This window comes from Pelodiscus sinensis, chromosome 1 (assembly GCF_049634645.1).
Source record: "Pelodiscus sinensis isolate JC-2024 chromosome 1, ASM4963464v1, whole genome shotgun sequence".
Taxonomy (NCBI): Eukaryota; Metazoa; Chordata; order Testudines; family Trionychidae; genus Pelodiscus; species Pelodiscus sinensis.
Window position 1 is genome coordinate 240877821 of NC_134711.1, and position 21812 is coordinate 240899632.

Below are 21812 nucleotides of genomic sequence, written 5' to 3' on the forward strand. Positions count from 1 at the left end.
GTATTCATGCCCAAACTAGCACTCAGTCCAGCAACTTTTAAGAAGCAGTGATAGTTGTGACCAAACCATCCACCAATGAGAAATCTTAACACAAGTCCAGTCTCTCTTATCTTACTGACTCATTACAACCAATAGAATTGTAGCAAACTGTATAGATGTAGAGCAGGGCTGGGCAATAAAGCAGCAGCGATTCACTAGGGTTAGCCTCTGGTGGGCCACTGCCACTATATACCTGCATCTCTGCAGTTATGGTGATTACAGTTCTCATTGGCCGGGAATGGTGACCTACCAATGGGAGTTGTGATTCCCCACACCTGCACAGGTGCAGGTAAATATGGCAGTATGGGGGCCCACCAGGGACTAACTCTGGCAGACTGGATCTGGCCTATGGGGGGATGTAGAGGAAGGATAATGAGTGACTGTGTTCCTTTGATATCAAAAAGTCCTTAGTTCAGTATACCCAGAATTGGTGACTTAGTTCTGTCAATTTATAATCACGACTAATAGTTATAACAATACTTCATAATTTATCTTAATTACAATTGTCAAACAAGATTTTAGTGAGTTTTAACTGTGGAAAATTAGAAGATTCTGCTATTCTATCATTAAGATACTTTGGAATAAAACAAAATAAAGATGCCACAGAGTGCAACATTTTTTAAAGGACCCATTTAAAATCAATTTTATCTCAAACTAATTGATAGGTTGACTTGTAAAGTCTCAGATACTTGATTCTGTATGCAAAAATCAAGTGATGAAATATTAGGGATAAGTTGTATTGTCTATGAATAGCAAAGAGGTTGAAGCCCTGTGTTAAGTCTCAAACTCAATGCAGCCTTGACCAGTGCCTGCAAAATAAACACGTGTCTTTTAAACCCTTCTGTTTGTTTACATAATTGTGTTTTTTTAATTCACTTAATAAAATTCAGCGCTCCGTGTCACTTAAGAAGAATTTACTTTTTCTTAAATAATTCACATTATATGTAAATCAGTTTGTTGGGCATTTGTCATTGTTCCGTTTTTTCTATTGGTTATTCCTTAAAGGTGAAAAAAGGCATTTAATGACATTTATGGAAACGAAAACAGACAAATAATTCTACCTGTCCAAATAACTTCAGCTTAATACCCTTAAATGCAAATTTAATTTAAGTAGTTTTTGTAAGGTATTAGTAAAATTCATTAATTAACATACATAACTATTAAAGAAATTGGCAAGTTGCCACAGTGTAGTTTTTATGGTAAACATTGAATGTAAACCTGTGCTCCATAGACATTTGTATAAAGTATCTAGAGTGTATATTTCTTCTGTAAATATATTACTAATTATGTTCATCTACCATGGTGTTGCTTTAAATTAACTAGCCACAGATTCTAGCAATTACCATAGTTTTGTTTGTCCTCCATGGGTATTTTACATTATTAATAAAGTCAAACCCACATAATGGAAGCCACACAGGAGATTAAGTAGCAGAATTATCTAATGCTGGCTTCCCTCCCCACCCCCTTAAAATCTGATTAGTTTTTAAAGCTACTCACAAAATAAACATATTTCACAGTAAGAAATTATTATTAACTCAAAAAGCTGAACTCCCGAATGGAGATTTCCTAGATTTTAAAGCCATAAGGAACCACTGCAATCATTTAGTCAGACCTCCTATGGAGCATGGGCCATAGAATTTCACTCAGTAATTCCTGCAGAAATTATTATTCCTAAAGGAATTATTCTCCTTACTATGCATGTGATTACTAGTGAGTTCAGTAATTTGTGGCTTAATCTAGCATGTCATGCCTCTCTCCCACTACTGTGTTTCCTGCTCTTTCTCCTTAACTATCCTCCAGTACCCCTCCATTGGGTATGTCTACCTGCCACTGGCCCATTTTAGCTGACTTGCATTCATGGGGTTCAGGCAAAAGGGCTGATTAATTACAGTTGGGCTAAGGAAGCAGCCTGACTCCTAGAGCCTGGGCTTCAACCTGAGTCTGAACATCTATACAGCAATTAAACAGCCCTTTAGCCTGAGACATGCAAGCCCAAGTCAACTGGCAAACAGCTACGGGTTTTTAATTGCAACATAGACATACCCTTAGTACCTTGAATCCCTCCCCAAGTGCCAGATCTGACTGTAAACCTCATGTGTGTCATCGTCTGATTATATCCAGCATTTATTTTGAAAAAACAACATATTTTTGCTTCTGAAGAAAATATGTTTTCTTTTTTTTTCTGGACTCTATTGCTTTAATGTTAATCTCTCTCTCTCTCTGTAACTACTAGTCCATTAACAGGCACTGGGAAGCAATTTACCTTCATATAATAATATCATATGAGTACTTCTATACTGCACACTTATTTTGGAATAAGCTATTCCAGAAGATATATTCTGAAATAGCTTATTTCAAAATAGAGCATCCACACTACAGGGAAGTCTCAAAATCAGTACAAGGCAGGCTCCCCTAATGTGGACTCAGTATCTCAATTCAGAGCCCCAGGGAGAGAAATTACTTAGAATGGCCCCAGTGAGAAGCTATTTACAGAAGTTGGAATAAGCCGCCTGTTATTCTGATATTATTTCAAAACAACGGACAGCTTATTCCAACTTCTGTAAACCTCATTCCATGAGGAATAATGCCTATTCCAAAATAGCTATTTTGAAATAAGGCGTGTGTAGACACTCCACTACTGCTATTTCAAAATAGCCCCTCTCCAGGGCCATTCTAGGCCTGAACCTATACTACATCCCTTTTCTCGAAAAAGGGATGTAAATTAGACACTTTGAAATTGCAAATGAAGCTGGGATTTCCTGTTCTTCATTTGCATAATGGCAGCTGTGGGTTTTTGTTTTTTTTTGAAATGGGGCTTTTTGATAGAAAAACAGAAGTTTAGATGGGGAACTTAAAATAAAACCCTTTTTCAAAAGATCCTATACTCCTCAAAAAATGAGGTTTACAGGATCTTTCAAAAAAGGGTTTTATTTTCGAAAGATCTCAGTTTAAACTGCCATGTTTTTATTGAAAAGCCCTGTTAAAAAAAAAATCCTGCGGTTGCCATTATGCAAATGAAGTATGGGAAATTTAAATCTTGGCTTCATTTGCAATTTCAAAGTGTCTAATTTATATCCCTTTTTCAAGAAAAGGGATGTAGTCTAGACACAGCCTAAGTTATTCCTCCCCAGTGCCTCTTGGGGCACTAAATCAAGCTAGCACGTCTACATTAGGAAAGCCTGCCTCAGACTAATTTTGAGGCTTCCCTGCAGTGTAGACGTGTTATTTCGAAATAAGCAATTTTGGAACCCTATTCCGGAACAGCTTATTTCAAAATACCTGTCCAGTGTAGGCGTACACATATTGACAAAATGCTCTCTTAGGATATGTCTACACTAGCCTCCTAGTTTGAACTAGGGAGGCTAATGTAGGCATTCGAAGTTGCAAGTCAAGCCTGGGATTTAAATATCGTGCACTTGATTTGTATCTTTCCAGCTAGTCGCCATTTTTTGAAATTTACATGTCCGGACTAACTGCCCGCATCTACACGTGGCAGGGACCTGGTACTTCGAATTAAAGCCCCTAAATCGAACTACCTATTAAACCTCCTTGCAGGAAGAATAACAGGTAGTTTGATTTAGGGCTTTAATTCGAAATACCGGGTCCCTGCCGCGTGTAGACACGGGCAATTAGTCCGGACATGTAAATTTTAAAAAATGGCGACTGGCTGGGAAGATGCAAATCAAGCACAGGATATTTAAATCCTGGGCTTGATTTGCAACTTTGAATGCCTCCATTAGCCTCCCTAGTTTGAATTAGGGGGCTAGTGTAGACATACCCTTCGGATGTAAAAGGGTGCATACCCTATACAGATTGCAACATATTCCTCTCTATGTGCGACGTCATGGCTCTCTTTATTATTTCCTTTGGGCATTGCATGTCCCAAGGGATTATAGATGGAGCAGTTTCTCTGCTTTTCTCTGAAACCAAGAAATGCTGTCCTTCCTGGCCCTTATATGGACTGCAAAGGGTGGTATGGAGAAGAAATAAAAACTTTTGGGCTTCTCTCACCTACACTACACTCATGTCAGGACCAGGTGCAATCTGGTCCAAAGTAAGTGTCAATACCCTTGCTCTTTCTGATGATTACCTTCATCTTCCACATCCCTGTCCAATATAAACCTTCTTCTTCCCTTAGGATGACTTCTATAAAGAATGTTATAGTTTGGAGTACAAAACACAATATCAAGATGCTGGAAGAAATTTTAACCATCCAAGTCATGTGTATCATTAATTTCTTCATTCTAGGACTTTTATGTTACATCTGGGGAGAAACAGAGTTAATTTGTTACATGTGAGGATAATAGAAATTCAGGCATCTGAAAAAGTGGTATTTCTTTTGAGATATTTCCTCTTTATTTCTCAGATAAAAGGGTTGCTGTATGGCTATGTGGTTCTCAATTTTTGGGCCAGCCCATCCTATAATGCCAAACAGCACAGTGTGTAACCCAGGTATTCTCTAGGTACGGCATAGGTATAGGCTGTAAAGCAATGAGCAAACATGGGACTGGCCTGTCAGACAATAGTTTAGGTAGACTAATCATGGCATGCAAAGATGATTTTCCGACCCTATTTCTTTCACCTCTTTATTACCCCTCTCTTTTAATTCCTGCAAGGCTCCCCTTCAAGTCTAATCCCTATCCAGCCTATCATCTCTCTTTCACTGCTGATGCTCATCTCTGATGGCCCATAATGCCATTCTTCTCTGTCCATCCACATCCACAGAGCTACCTCATTATCTACCTGTAAGGTCCTCTTCAAAATTCTTCTTTGCCTACAAACATTTTTGACACTAGTTAGGCTGCTGGTGTGCAAAGACCCCTACATATCGTTCTGCCAAGTGCTGTCTCAGTGTTTACTTGTCTTCCTTATGGGTACGTCTACATTGCACATTTATTTTGGAATAAGCTATTCCAAAAGAAATACTCCGAAATAGCTTATTTCGAAATAGTGCATCTACATTACAGGGAAGCCTAATATGGACGCGCTACCTTGATTTAGAGCCCCAGGAAGCACTGGGAATAATGAATCTGAATGTCTCTGGGGAGGAGCTATTTAAAAATAGCAGCAGTGGAATGTCCACACTACAGCTATTTCAAAATAGCCATTATTTCTCATGAAATGAGGTTTACAGAAGTCAGAATAAGCTGTCTATTTCAAATTTATTTTGAAATAAGGGAATTTCTGTGTAGACACTTGCATTGTTATTTCGGAATAATGGCCATTATTCTGAAATAATGCTGCTGCATAGATGCATCCCATCCATCTGTATCCATTTGCTATATCTTGTCTTGTTCTTGGATTGCAAGCTCTTTGGGAGGGCAGAGTCTGTCTTTTTTTTGCTCTGTGTTTGTACTGTCCCTAGCATAAGAGGTCCAAGCCTATGATTAGTACTTCTAGGGCCTACAGTAATTCCTATAGTTAAATACTGCTTTACTACTTCTACTTAATTATTCATTCACCTTTGCCTCCACTGTCTGTAATGCATTTCAATATAATGCACGGGACCAGAAGCTTAGAATCAAACTCTTAAGTTTGGGTGTGGTTGTGTCGATAAATGTCCTCTTTGCCAACACACTATGGAGACCTCCAGAGCTAAAACATAAGCAGTACAGCTCTGTAATTGGTTGCTGCAGCACCTCATATCCTTTATGGATCAGCACAGAAGGGGCCCTGTTACTCACACTCATCAGTGATTACATTTACAACTGTAGAGTGAATTTTGGACTTTTGTCCATCTCTGCATACAAACAGAGAGTATAGTTGGTACTGCATGGACAGATGAGGAGAGAAAAGGGAAGAAAGAGTCCTCACTACCTTGCTATCAGCACAACCACAATTCCAGTCCTTCCACTTGCTGAACATGAGAAGAAGAAGAATGAAGCATGGGAATGTGCTGAGCTTTGTTAAACAATGTAGCTAGTGTTGCTTTTAGGGACTCCTGCTTGTAAGGAAACTCTCCATATCCTACTCTCCTAAAGCTTCAAGTTGTGTTATGGCTTAATAGTCATGACATTTCCCATGGTGTGCATTCGCTATTGACTCATGTATAACATACTCTGCCTTATTTAACTCTATGAAGCCTTTTGCAATATATTTTTGTCTGAAAATCCTGATAAGGAATAGAGTTATAGTGTGTTATAACTCTTTGTTTTCACACAGAAGTGAGATTACAAAAAGATTTCTTTGCTGTTACTGTCAAAACAACAAACTTGAAAACAATTTACTAGTATTTCAGAATTCAGATCAGTGATATATAGAGTATTATATGTCACCTCTTGGATGTTGCATGTGTACAAATATGTTTGCAATTCTTTTATTACAGACTAGACTTGCTCAATTGCTACATTTTTCTTCAAAGATGATTAAAGATTTCTGCAGCTAATGGCTGAACATGACAGACATTAATAATGAATTTAGAAGCCCTTTATTTAGAGCAGTGACAACAGGCTAAGGATATAACTCACAGCAGTATCCAGGATTAATTCTTTTTTAACTTCTGAACATTCAACAAAAAGAGTGATTGGCAACAAATATTAAATCAAGTATGAACAAATAGAGCCCTGGAAACTATAATGAATATGCAACTCTTTCTGAGATGATAGACCGCTGAAAGCAATATGATTTCACAAAATAAGAGCTCTGGCTTAAGCTATAATGAAACAATAAATACGTTCTTCACAAATGTGAGAAGACTTTTCCCATTTTTCATTGTCAGATGTTGCCTGCTACTTTACTGAAATATGCCAAACAGTGCTGTGAGGCTTTTTAAAAAATTGAAGGATAAGAGTGTAGATTCGTGAAAAAACAACCATCATTATTGACCTCACTGCCTTGAGCTCTGGTGACAGAAGATCCTGACATTTCAGAAAAGGGGAAACCCAGAATTTCATGGTAGGATGTATACTTCCCAGATATTATTTAATGTAGCAGGCTGGTTGGCTACTAATGACTGTTTTATTTAATGTAATACGAGGGGACCAATACTAGAAACTGATAAGTATCCTCAGCACTCACTGATGTCAAGTGAATTAATACTCAGGGATCTTTAAACTAATCTTCCAAAAAGGTGTCATGGCTCTTGAAGATAATTCTTACACTTTTTCATGGCTACAGTGGAGCACCTAAACTTTGTGGCATATTTGTAGGAGCCTCTGTGTATGAGAGAGAATTTGTTTGACATAACTTGCAGCCAGCTTTTGCACTTAGCCTCCATAGCTCTGAAAGCAAGATCACCTGAGTCAGAAAACCTAGCATTGGCTAGGTTTGTTATGCAGCTATTGAGCATGATGGAGAGCAGGGCTTTAGCAGACCAGAGTCTCGATGAAACATTTGAGGAGAATCAGACAGTGAGTGGTGAGGTGAAATTGGAACCCAGATTTCACACAGAACAATAGCAGGGGTAGTGTATTACTAAGAAGCACAGATTCTTGAAAAGGAAGTGGGGAATGTGAATAGCTGAGCTTGAGTATGGTTGTTTGTAATTTCCTGCTGGACGCTTCTGTGTCAATAAGTAAGAATTAGAGTCTTTGATGTTGCAAGGCAAACCCCAGCCTATTAAAAGTTACTATGAGTGCTTTGTGAGAAGTCACATATGAAACAATTTAGTTAGTGAGTGCACTTCAGAGAAGCTTGGGAGAAACTCAAGAAGATTTCTACAAGCTAGAAGACTGACACTTATTTCCCCAGTGGCTAGGAAAAACGCTGGCCACTGAATCCTGCTGCTGAATCATTTGATAACACCTCAGACTTTGAGTAATTATATCTATGGGATGCTTTGAGACCAGTGGTTCTCAAACTTTTTGGCCTGGGGCCCACTACATTCAACACAAACTTTTCCATGGACCACCAACCATCTCCCCATGATGAAAAAAATGGGTGAAAGAGAGGGTGGGGATATGGGCTCTAGCCAGGAGTAGGATTCAGTAGTGAGTCAGGAGATTGGTTGCAGGAGGGGGCTGAGGGTGTGGGGTCTGGTTGGGAGGTAAGGTGCAGGAATGGGTTGGGGGTTGGATGTTCTCAGCAGGAGGGTGTGTGTGGGGGGGGGATGGAGGTGTAGAGTCTGGGCATGAGTGAGATAGGGAGGGGGAACTTACCTGGCTCTGTGCGCTGCACTGCTCCCAAGCACCACCCCTGCTGCTCCCATTGGCTGTGATTCCAGCCAATGGTAGCAGCGAAGAAAGCCTGCAGGTAAGCAGTTTCCTGTGTTGCTATTGCCCTAGCCAAGAGGAACGGGGAGCGGCAGTGTGCAGAGCTGCTTCCTTCCCATGCAAGCCAGATCCAGACCATGAAGCTCATCCTCTCCTGAAGAGGGAAGCCAGCACTACCACTCCTACCTCACGGTGGGGGGTTAAAGGCTGGAACACCAGTGCAAGCTCCCCGCTGCAGGGGTGAGGTAAGCCCCGAGCCAACAGCCCAACTGCAAGATGGCCATGGACCACTGTTCTAGAGTATTGCTAGGTTTTTATGTGTGCTTTAGGCTAAAAAAAAGATTTTGGGGTGGAAACACTCTTGGTATACCAATCATTCACCAGATGGAGGTTTTGTGTCCCCCCACTGATTTATTTCCTGATACTGCTTGGAAAACAGAGACTAGTTACCATAGTTTGGACTTAGAATCATAGAATCATAGGACTGGAAGGGACCTCGAGAGGTCATCGAGTCCAGCCCCCCACCCTCAAGGCAGGACCAAGCTCCGTCTACACCATCCCTGACAGATGTCTATCTAACCTGTTCTTAAATATCTCCAGAGAGGGAGATTCCACCACCTCCCTTGGCAATTTATTCCAATATTTGACCACCCTGACAGTTAGGAATTTTTTCCTAATGTCCAATCTAAACCTCCCTTGCTGCACTTTAAGCCCATTACTCCTTGTCCTGTCCCCAGAAACCAAGAGGAACAAATTTTCTCCTTCCTCCTTGTGACACCCTTTTAGATATTTGAAAACCGCTAACATGTCCCCCCTTAATCTTCTTTTTTCCAAACTAAACAAGCCCAGTTCATGAAGCCTGGCTTCATAGATCATGTTCTCTAGACCTTTAATCATTCTTGTCGCTCTTCTCTGTACCCTTTCCAATTTCTCCACATCTTTCTTGAAATGTGGCGCCCAGAACTGGACACAGTACTCCAGCTGAGGCCTAACTAGTGCAGAGTAGAGCGGCAGAATGACTTCACGAGTTTTGCTTACAACACACCTGTTGATACAACCTAGAATCATATTTGCTTTTTTTGCAACAGTATCACACTGTTGACTCATATTCAAGTTGTGGTCCACTATGACCCCTAGATCCCTTTCCACCATGCTACTTCCTAGACAGTCGCTTCCCATCTTGTATATATGGAACTGATTGTTCCTTCCTAAGTGGAGCACTTTGCATTTCTCTTTATTAAACTTCATCCCGTTTACCTCTGACCATTTCTCTAACTTGCTAAGGTCATTTTGAATTATGTCCCTATCCTCCAAAGAAGTTGCAACCCCACCCAGTTTGGTATCATCTGCAAACTTAATAAGCGTACTCTCTATCCCAATATCTACATCATTGATGAAGATATTGAACAGTACTGGTCCCAAAACAGACCCCTGCGGAACTCCACTTGTTATCCCTTTCCAGCAGGATTTAGCACCGTTAACAACAACTCTCTGACTACGGTTATCCAGCCAATTATGCACCTTATCGTGGCCCTATCTAAGTTATATTTGCCTAGTTTATCAATAAGAATATCATGCGAGACCGTATCAAATGCCTTACTAAAGTCTAGGTATATGACATCCACCGCTTCTCCCTTATCCACAAGGCTCGTTATCCTATCAAAGAAAGCTATCAGATAGTTTGGCATGACTTGTTCTTCACAAACCCATGCTGGCTATTCCCTATCACTTTATTACCTTCCAAGTGTTTGCATATGATTTCCTTAATTACCTGCTCCATTATCTTCCCTGGGACAGATGTTAAACTGACCGGTCTGTAGTTTCCTGGGTTGTTCTTATTCCCCTTTTTATAGATGGGTTCAATATTTGCCCTTTTCCAGTCTTCTGGTATCTCCCCTGTCTTCCATGATTTTTCAAAGATCATAGCTAAAGGCTCAGATACCTCCTCTATCAGCTCCTTGAGTATCCTGGGATGCATTTCATCAGGACCTGGTGACTTGCTGACATCTAACTTTCCTAAGTGATTTTTAACTTGTTCTTTGTGTATCCTATCTTCTAAACTTACTTTCTCTCTTCTTGTATTCACTACGTTAGGCACACCTCCAGACTTCTCGGTGAAGACCGAAACAAAGAAGTCATTGAGCATCTCTGCCATTTCCAAGTTTCCTGTTACTGCTTCTCCCTCCTCACTGAGTAGTGGGCCTACCCTGTCCTTGGTCTTCTTCTTGCTTTTAATGTATTTATAAAAGGTCTTCTTGTTTCCCTTTATGCCTGTAGCTAGTTTGATCTCTTTTTGTGCCTTTGCCTTTCTAATCTTGCCCCTGCATTCCCGTGTTGCTTGCCTATATTCATCCTTTGTTATTTGTCCTAGTTTCCATTTTTTATATGACTCCTTTTTTATTTTGAGATCATGCAAGATCTCCTTGTTAAGCCAAGCTGGTCTTTTGCCATATTTTCTATCTTTCCTACACAGCAGACTTGAGTATGGCAAGGCAGGGTTTTAACTGTAATTTGCATGTCATCGTCCATGTGTCAATTTATGGATACCTTCTGATACTGGGACTTAGGACTGAGGCTAGCCTCACGGAGGGAGAAAACATGTCAGAGGAAAGGGAACACCTGGAAAGAATGAAAGATTGGAAATGGTTTTGGGTACTAGCCTAGCAGAGTTTGTACAGGAATATGGTAATGGATCTTGGTAACCTGGAAGCTTAAGTGGCCCTGGGATATTCCTAAACTCTGTAAGCAGATAGTACCGCTGGTAGTAGATAATGAGACAGATGAGTTAAAGACAAGAATGGAGGAGTTAGTGAAAGATAAAATTAAGAAAGAACAGGAAGTAGCTAGCCTGAAAGCAGTATCAGACACTTTTAAGCAGCAACTCTGACTCAGGCAGCAAACGCAAGTGTTTCTTTCAGGAAGAGAGAGAGAGAGAAGCTGGAGCAGGATGTCTGTGAAAGAAAAAATCAGACAGAGGAACATGATGCAAGACTGAGAATAGCATGTGGACAAACTGCATTTGGAGTCCTAGTTACAGGTTCTGATTCCCCCCACTCCAGAAGCAGTACCTGCCTCCAAAAGAGGCAGAAGGCAGCCTAATAAAAAAAAGATGGACTTTTAACCCAAGGGATCCCAGTGGCACAATCGAGCCCCAATAATGCCACCCTGTGGCCAGTCCTTAAAAGTGATCTCAAGACTTGGAGGCTTAGGGTGAATTTTCACCCCCTTAATTGTGTGACTCCATTTATAGTCCTTTTAGTAGCTAAGTATCAGAAGATGATGGCATCTACTGAAGAGGGGCTCCATGATTTTCAGTTTTAGATTTGGCCAATGCTTTTTTGCTATCTTTTTACATTAGGATATTTATTATAAATTTGAGTTCACCTTTCAAGTAAATGACCCGAGCTAATAAATCAGGACTGATATATTTGCTGAGCCCCAAGTGGATGCTTCAAGCCCAAGAGCCCCTAACTCAGTAAGAAATTACTTGAACCTGGATGAATCTAAGTAGCAGCTGCTAAATTTACTTTAGATACATAATAATGGCTGCTAATATATAAGGAGGGGAGAAGTGTTATTGTGTGTTGTATTTTGGCTTACTAACAGCATGGAGGTTAGTGTGTGGGATATAAGAGAGGATGTACTCCTGGGTATTTCTTTTGCTGGTATTGGGATCACTTACCTATTCTTTTGGTGGTGTAAATTCAAAGCCTGTTTGAAGCATGGGGAAACTTCCCAAGAATGATAGTGAAGTGTAGACTGAACAGCTCTGCAACAGAAGTCAGTGTGGGACTTTGAAAAAAATCTCTGGGGAAATGAAGTGTGTCATACAGTGGGCCAAAGAGAAAATCAAATGGGAATACCAAGTTGAACACCTGTTATTCTATGATATATATGGTTGTACCAAATCACTTAACAGATGGAGGTGCTGTGTCTCCTTCCTAAATATACACTGATTATTTTACTAATACTTCCTGGAGAATAGGATTTAGTTACCTTAGCTTCAGGTTCAGAGAAACATAGGTAACATCTGGGTTGAGAACTATTTTGCATAGTAAGTATTACTGAAAATATATGCATATTACGTACATTATAAAATTCTTTCAACTCCCCTTTGTCTTACAGGATGATATAGAAAAAATACAAAGGCATGAATAAATAAAATAATTTACTCACCTCAGAGTTATTTGAAACACATGTTGATTCCATTTATTTGTCTCTCTCTATCCTTTAGTCTCCTTAATTTTATTTTCCCTATATGTTTTCCCTTTCCTGTCATTTTAATATCTTTTTTCATTATTCTTGTTCTGTCTCTATTTCTCCTTTTCTTCTTTCCTCATTTTATCCATATTCCCACATCTCTTCCTGCCTCTCTCCTTTGCCTTTCTTCTCTTCCAGCCTCTCTTCTATGCCTTCCTTCTTCTTGTCTTTGCTCCAAGCCATTTGTTTGAGTTATCCTTTGTTTGCTTCCCATCTTATCTCCACAATCATTCCCCCACTAATTTGTCCTTCCCATCACTTTCCATCTGTTCTTTATCACTTAGTTGCTCCATCACCCATTTTACAGATTATCCGTGCTGCTTTTTGATTCCCACATTAAGACATGGAAACCTTTAGTCAGCCTGCTCTTTTCTCACCGTTGTATTTCTTTTTCTTCATCTCCCAAGCCACAGGGCTTGACCAGGGCAGAAAATGTTAATAAAAATTGTGTACAAAATATAGGCAATCCCTACTTGCAGAGGTAAAGAGCTCAGAAAGTATTTGGTTTCACGTGGAGTGGCTGGTAGCACTTGACAAAACTCTTTGGATTAAATTTATTTTTTTGCAGAAAAATTCAGATCGGGGGCGACTGAAACATTTTATGTTCATGTTGATTTTGGCTAATTGTTTCAAATGAAATAAAAAAAATTGGAAATGTTACAATGAACAATTTTGATATTATGAAAATGTTGTTTTTAAGCTATACAGTAATTCCTCATTTACCACGTGCCTGCTTAACATGTTTTCGCGATAGCACAATTTTTTTTTTAGGGAACGTCTTGAATTACACGACCGTCCCCGGAATAGCACGATTTTCCCAGCCAGCCCATTGCCGGCGGCTGCATGGGGCTTCCCCCCCTCCCTGAAAAGCGGTGGAGGGTTTGCCACTTGCCACGCCATTCCCCGGTGACCCCCCCTCGCCGGACTCAGTGCGGGTCCCGGCAGACCCATCACAGGGGCATACTCCCAACCCAATCCCCCTTCCCTTCTCCTCCCCTTCCCTTCCCCAGAGCCAAACACCTCCCCTTCCTGCTGTAACCCAGTCTTCTTTCTCCCCCCAATCTTATGTCCCGGTCCCAACCGATACCACCACTTGAAACGCAACCCCCACCTTTTCCATTATTTTCAATGGGAAAATTGATCCCGCATAACACGTTTTCACTTAACACGATCATTTTCTGAAACATATCTATAGTGTTAAATGAGGAATTACTGTATTTGCAAGGGGAATTTAGGCACCATTCTCACATAGTGGTGGACTCCTTCTATCAAAAATCCTATGGGGGCATTCTCCTGTTGAAGCTCATCACTCTGAGGATATGTCTACACTGAAGAGGTTTTGCACAAAACCAGCCGTTTTTGTGAAAAAACTCACAGAGCATCCACACTACAAGCGCATTTTTGCGCAAGAAAATGTACAGTAAATCGTAAGAAGAGAGGGCTTTTTGAGCAAGAGTTATTCCTTTTTCTACAAGGAATAAGCCTTTTTGCTCAAGAGCTCTTATCTCTTTATCCTCTGAAGATAGGACAAGAAGCAATGAGCTTAAACTACAGTAAGGGAGGTTTATGTTGGACATTAGGAGCATTGGAATAAATTGCCTATGGCGATTAGACAAACAGTTGTCAGAGATAGTCTAGATGGTGCTTGGGCTGCCATGAATGCAGAGGACTGGACATGATGACCTGTCAAGGTTCCTTCCAGTTCTATGATTCCATGATTCTAAAATCATTTCCTCCAACAGTAGCTTTACTGTACAACTTCAGTTTACATTTTGAAGGTTGTCTTTACAACAGAATTGGCAAGAAAGATTTTCTATTAAATAAAAGAATTAATGGAGTCTGGAATCCCCATTTAGTGAAAAAAACCCTCATGGTTGTGCATTAACACATTTTTGTAAAGATCATATCTGAGTATATTTACCCAAATGGAACACTACACCAGTCTGTAACTGGTCTTTCTTTGGGCCACTGATCCTGAGATCTATGAAACCAATGAGGAGTCCTGCGCCACCTTAGGGACTGCCACAGAACTCGGTTTTTTTCAGATACAGACTAACACAGCCATCTTTCTGTGACTGGAGATCTAGGACACCCAATCCAGGCCATCATACTGTTTAAGGATGCAAGAAGGAAGAGATTAAGGCTTCTGCACCACACCCAGTGCAAAGTCACAATCCACATGTTTTTATCTGGCATTCACTTGCTATTTACATATTCTCCTGAACCTGGAAACTATGACCATGAAGTCATGAAACCATAAATGGTCAGTAAAGGGTTGATTAATGCTGGTTGAAAAAAATATGAATGTTTTCCAATATTTTATTAAAAGAAAAAAATTTCATTTCTTCTGAAGAAAATTCATTCCTGATCAAAGGTTTTGAAACAAAATTTCACTGTGAAATTCACTTTCTTTTGGTAGGAAAAATTCCACTCTTCTATTTTTAAATTTACTCCCTCTTTTGCAGTGAGAGAGAGAGTAGGATTTTTCTAACAATTATTAAATATGAAATAGTCTGTTAACATTTTTCATTTTAATATGTCGAAAAAATCCAAACATTTGGATGAAAATGAAATTGTTATCAAAACCCTATTGTTTTTTGTTAAAAATTGTCACAACCAGGATTTGGGATAATCACCCAAGTAACTAGTGGCTATTTGGTGCTAATTCTAAATTATATTAAAACTTCATTATTATTTAAAATTAAAAGCCACTGAAGCTATACATGTTATGCCCCTCTAAATGGACTTGAAATTTTCTTTTTAATGTGTGTATGTGTGCTTTTGTTGCAATGAGTGTAACATGTGCCATGAATGATATTGCCATAACTTTATCTGAGATATACCATGAGTAATGAGATGGTGCGAGGAAAGTGAAATTAAATTTTCCCAACACTATAAGCAATTCTCAATAACATATAAAAAGGCATAAGTATAAAAAGACTCTACCAGCTAATGAATCAGTTTCCTTTAGCTGAAGTGACAGAGCATCTGCCAAGGTATCCAAAGACTCGGTTTCAGTCCCAAATATGCCTCTTCCTATATAACAATTAGGATCTTTACAGATCTATGCAATAATCTTTGTCTGATATGTTTGTAAAAGAATTGCAGTTAAGAGATTAAGGCTAATGAAGAGAAGCACAGACAAATGACTTATCCTAGGCTTTCATATTGCTAGAGTCACCAGCAGTCTGCTAAGAAATGCCAATTGTAATTAAAACAAGTCATTGTCAAATACATTTCATAGCATACACAGAATGAGGAATGCTTTTCATTGTGTGAATTTTGACATCTCTCTGCTGAAAAGAATGAACACAGATTTCTTTCAGGACTTTTTTTTTCTTGGTAGTAGGTCTGTAGCGACATTTTGGGATGTGTGCGTACATTAGAGCAGATTGTACTGGAAAAGCATAAAATGGAAGCCCGTTTTCTGTGGTAGCAATAACATATTGTGACAGACCCAGACCAGCCATCTGCCGTTCACTGGTGGAGGGAATACATACTGGAGCTTGGGTAAACAGCTTTCTCTTCCCTGAGTAAAAAAAGGCCAAAGCTTAAGTCCAGCATAATCAGGCAGGCACCTGGGGTCAATTAGAGCTTGCTAGATGCCACAGGCTAATTAAACACCTGCAGCCAATTAAGGCCTGTAGTGCTGCTTTAAAAGGGCTCCCCCCAGAGTAGGAAGGGGGAAGGACAAGAATGAAGGACAGGAAGTAGGGAGTGCTGTGTGGAGAAGCTGTGTGGGTGTGAGCGGGGGACTGATGAGCAGGTCCCAAAGGAAAGGTGCTGGGAGGGAGTGTTTGGGGAAGTGGCCCAGGGAAAAGCTGCTAGAATTGAGAGTGGCAGTAACCCTGCCTGTTGCTGCTACCTTAGGGTCCCTAGACCAGAATCTGGAGTAGTGGGCGGGCCCAGGTTCCCCACAACATCTCAACCTCTGCCTTGAGAAGGGAGATCAGGACTCCAGAGGGGATTTTACCCCAAACTTATGAACTAGCGTGCGATGAGTATGGCTCAGTAGGCTGTGTCTCCTGCCTCTAGTGAAGAAAAAGAGGCCATGTGAAGAGCCACAGTGAGCCTCTGAGGCTAACACTATCCGCCAGTAGTGTGAGACCCACAGAGTTTTGCCACAATAGCTTCATCTTACTGAAGTTGTATATAAGATTGCTCTCGTAGCTATGCATTTTGAGAACATTAGGTGGAATTTATTTGGGAGACAAGGTTTCTGTGAGTGGCTTCAAGTTTATGGCATTTGGGTGGCAAGGCGTTTGAACTGTATTTGGTGTGGATGTAAACATTGCTTTAACTGGTGAGTTCCTTGATTTGTCATGCTTTTGTTTACAGTAAGTGCACTTAATTAACATTACCTTACATTCCTTAATCACTTTACATTAAGTAGCACAAACAACAATTTCAAAGTGACAATGATGCAGCATTTACTCTCCTTTTGTAACACCTGGTATTTATTATGATTTCTGTACTGTTAACATGCACACACAACAAAACACATAACAAAACTTCTACTAATAAATTGTATGGTATGCAGGGGTTGATGCTGATATAAAATAGTATCTGTTTTCATTATTAGCATATGCCTTTGTGAATTTCTGTTAGATAAATCTTTAGGAAAGACTGGGAAATAAGTACAATCTGGAGTAACCACTCAAGAATTTCTTTCCTGTTGACAAACCAATATATATCTTTCACTCACATCCATGAAGGAATTTCAGTGCCTAAATCCCACTAGAATTAATGGAAATTAGGTGCCTAAATACCTTTGAGGATCTGTGCCTTTGTCCCCCAGGTAACTACAGTACCATGTTAAGCTCTGGAGATTGTGGCTACTGCACCACCTTATAGTATATTTGGCTGCCTGTACCAAAGCAATTTTGGTGTTTGGCTCAGGGCAGGGGAGGATAGGGAATATTAGCAACATTTTTGAAGAGGTTAACATGGCTTTTGAGTGAAGTCTCCAATAGCTTTTGTACTCTGAGAATAATTACTGTGGTTGTCAGAGCATTTGCATGGGGGAATGGAAAAGAATGAGGATCTTTGGACCTCCTTGGCTTGTGTACCTGTGCAGAACCTGGAAGAACCTGTGGTTTTTCAAGGTTAGATTCAGACTGACTGTGGTAATAAGCGTAAAATTCTGGCCCAGTTCAGCTCACCGACAAATTCCCATTGACTGTAGGGCCAGGATTTTGCCTTAGTTGTTTCAGATAGTTTGTTCTATTTTTGGCAAACAGTAAAAATCGTATACATTTAGACAAAGCATATCCCTTACCTTTTAGCAAAAATTTTTGAAAATTGCATCATCTAATCAGAACTTACTAATGAGGAAATTCCTCTCCAGTCTAACACATTTTCCCCTTGGACTTCATTTGGCAGTTACAGCAAATTTTTGACAGTCTCAAATGAATCATGGCTCACAATTCTATTTTTTAAAGACAGGATAGAACATATGCGGATTACAAATTTAAAGCACTAATTCTATCTATGAAGTAAGGTAGAAAATAATGGCCTGAAGGCCAAATGCCTGAACCAAAATGAATAACTGGAATGCAAAGTATTTCAGGTTACATATAAAGTTCTGACTGAAGAAAAGAATGAAGAAAATACATTACTTACAATTCTCCATTGCCTAGCTTTGTTTTACTTAATGCATGTTAGTGTTAATTTTATGTTTGCAATACTTCACATTATGTTCCATTAATTAATTTCAAAGTAACTAAGGTGCAATTTTTATACTCCTTTTGTACCTAATGATATTTTCAGTGACTTCAATACTTTTGCACGGAGCCTATATAATTATGAATTTTTTCTTAAGAAGCTGATTAATATTCAGATCTTTCTGGCGCAAAGGTGAATAGCTTGGGAGAGATCAGTGTCCTCTTTCGCTCAAGTCGCTGAGTCAAAATTCCTGAAAATTATGCCCTCACAAAACAGCATAATTGTGACATTAGAAACCTCCAGAAAGATCATAGAAGAAAAAGTTTGAAAAGCACAGTAATAATTGTATTTGGCTTAATATAAATAGAATAATTTTTAGGGAAAGTTGTATTTTTCAAAGCCAACACCAACATGTGAATAGGGAATGCTTTCAGTAAGCAGTGTCTGTGAGCATTCTTACTCATTTCAGCAGAGTATATTAGAATATCTGTAAAATATTTACCTGACTAGTGTGGCTCTCCCTATGCCTTTGATTTGATGAGCTTGCTGCAGTGCTGGCTGAGAATCTTGAATATTCATTTTCTTCTGGTACACCTAAAGCAGAATAATACTAACTTATAGCCTGACATTTGTACAGTGCCTGACTTTCAGCCAGAGATTGAAAATGCTTGACACTTTTTACTGAGTATAAAACTCATAAATGTGATGACATATTACTATACCTAGGCTTGCTGAAATTTTCCAAGAGATAAATTATTGTTATTATTTATCAGCTACAAACAATGCTGTTGGCGTATGTGTCATTTTACGAGAGAACACTGATGCTGGAAGACTTTATAATATAGATTATGATGCCTTTATACCAGCCAGGGATTTTCCCCTATATCAGGGGAATCTTGGTTTCTCTCTTAGAACAATTTTCCATCCTTTGTACCACTGTGACAGTGAAAATGGACAGAGCAGAGGGCCAAGACCTGGCTCTAAATGAATTTTCTAAGATCATTTAGGAAATCCATGGAAAAGCTGGACATTACACCTTTATCTCCTAGTACCAATTTAGTATCTTCATCATAAGAACGTCCTTTCCTTCACAATCAAGTGTTAAATTTCTTTGTTTACTTCACTCTTTGCAATTTTTTGCATATTGCCTATAAAAGGCATGAAATCTTTAGCAACATAATCAGAGTTCCAAAATTTAATAAACAATATACTAAAATGAGCACTTGTACTGCATTGTGGGCTGGATCCAACTGCTTGCTTAATTTCTCTGAGGCAGCGGCATGTCTCTGTACCAGGGCTAAAAGCCCTGAGCCTTGGTTCCCCCCACTGGGCTAGAGCTGCCAGTGCTGGCTCGTGGTGAAAAGGGAAGTTCTATATGATGTCCTCACCTCCAGGTGCTGTTCCCATAGGCGAGTGCAGTGTGCAAAGGCACCTTCCCCTTTGTCCCTGGGGCCATGAGGATGTGCTGGCCATGTCAGGGAGTGTGTGGGGGCCATGGCAGGCAGAAAACATGCCTTAGTCCTGCTGTGCCAATGACTTGAGGTAAGTGTCCTGCACCCCAACCCTCTGCTCCAGTCCAGAGACCCCTCCCACAGTCTAACTCCCTCCCATATCCACACAGCCTAGAGCCCCCTCTTCCGTTCTGGAACCTTCATCCCCTGCCATACTCCACTGCTCAGATCCGCTTCCACATCCCAATCCTCTGCTCCAGCCCTGAGCCCTCGGCATCCAAACTCCCTTCCAGAGCCCACATCTGCACCCTGAACTCTCTGACCCAGGTCAGAACCCCCTCCTGCACCCTAACCCCTTCCCAGACCCCATGTCCCTCTGCCTGTGCCCTGAGCCCACTCCAGCACTCTAACTCCCTCCCAGATACTAGTCTCCCATCCTTACCCTAACCCCCTGACCTGAGCCCACTCCTGCACTCCTGAGCCCAGCATCTCCCCAGAGCCCACATTCCCAAATAGAGCCCTCACTGCATTCTGTACCCCAAATCTCTGTCTCAGCATAGAGCCCCCTCCCACATCCTGAACCCCTCATTTTTGCCCCCTGTACCAGAGCCTAGGAGAAGCCCCTTCTCCATTGGGCTGTGTGTGACCCGTGACTGATTTTTTTAGGGGGCAGAAGGTAGGAGAAGGAGATAGGAGAAGATTCCACACCCCTGCTTTATACTGATCTCACTACAGTTATAAACTAGATGCCTGTTCAGTGATATAATGGGAGTTATTCTTGCTTTATCTCAATGCATGTGATTAAAGAATCATCCACATTCTTCTAACGTAGAATGCTATTTTAAGTGGGCACTGTAAGAACTAATGTGAAGTACTTGTGTGATTCAAGATCATAAAATTGAACTAAAATATTTTCTTAGCCACTAATGGTTTTTAAAAAAGAATACTGTAGTATATCCTTCCACATCAGGACACTGTTAATGGATAGCCTTGATCTAAGCCCCAGGCATCAGTGATTCATCTGTTTATTTCTATGTAAGGTACTTAGATTAGATGTCTTATCAAATAAGTACAGTTTCCATGTACACCGAAGTTCAAAGAAGTACGTCAGCGTGGACATGGAAAGCAGAGAGCTGGTGGAGTTTGGAAAGATAAATGGAGTTGTAGATTACATGCCGAAAGGTTTCCTTTACATACACTTGGGTAAATATTAGGATACCACAGCTGTGCACTGAATAATAACCACATAATTCAGCACGAAGTTGGAAACATCAGTTAGCAGGGGCACAACCATTAGAGCAAAAGTTGTTGGAACTAGAAGCTCGGGTTTGAGCACAAATCATGGTCTCTGGGTCAGGTTTAATAGAGGAGCTTCTGGTTTAACCCAAATCAACACCAGCTTGACAGAGTCATCCAGCTTTGTTTTCTTCCAAATACTTTGAGAGGCAGTAAAATAAAAAATATGAAAGTCAGAAGTATAACCTATACAGATTATCTCCTATATTACCTTGCCTGGTTTTTATTCTTTTTCTCTCAAAAAAGCCTTCTTCTATGCCAGTGTTTTTCAACCAGGAGAAAGCAGAGGGTGCATTAAACTTGTAGGGTAGTGCACCAAGCCTTCTCATTCACTCATGAGCTCACAATGCCACTGATTAAAATTTGACCCAGCCACCTCTCCTTCTTGATGGAAAGGGCTGTGGGCCAAATTTCAGTGACTGGTGTTCCAAGCTGGTATGCATGGTTGCAATGTTCATCAGCTCATGAAATTGAGTAATACTGCCCTGAAGACACTGGGGATATTAAAGTATGTGCTTTTTAAAAGTTTCTTAGCCTATTCACAGTTAGGCAGCAGGATCAAAGGAGTGAAGTTATTGGAATCAATATATTAGTGGCCCCTCTTCATCTGGATTTCATTGGGAAGTCCTATTTAGGGAATGGTGGTTCCAAAGCAAAAACAACAAACAACAACAACAAAAACTAACCAAAAGTTAGGGGAAAGTGTGAGTAAAAAAAAAAAAGGTAAAGACTCTCTGTCATGTAGCCTTGTCACATGGCCACGTGCAATGCTTTGTCTTCACCGGAAAGGGTTTTCTCCTACAGCAATATTGGTAAATACTGCTAGTAGAAATGTAGCTCATAGCCACAAATGTGCTTTTGCTGTTACAGATTATAGCAGATCCCTCCATAAAATAAGCTATGCTGGCAAAAGGACGTCTTTGATCCTATAACCAGGTTTACAGTAAGACTT

The 21812-nt window shown here is 40.2% G+C and overlaps 1 protein-coding gene across 5 annotated transcripts in view; it reads right to left on the reverse strand.

Moving 5' to 3' along the window:
* MYO16 (myosin XVI) overlaps positions 1–21812 on the reverse strand; it is a 517195-nt gene that overhangs the window by 12043 nt on the left and 483340 nt on the right. For 4 of the 5 annotated variants that reach the window (XM_075918615.1, XM_075918625.1, XM_075918604.1 and 1 more), the window contains one exon: positions 18616–18707. The exons of the other annotated variant lie outside the window; for it this stretch is intronic. In XM_075918615.1, coding sequence (XP_075774730.1) covers positions 18616–18707 — 92 coding nt within the window. The remainder of the gene's footprint in view (positions 1–18615; positions 18708–21812) is intronic. 5 annotated transcript variants of the gene reach the window in all.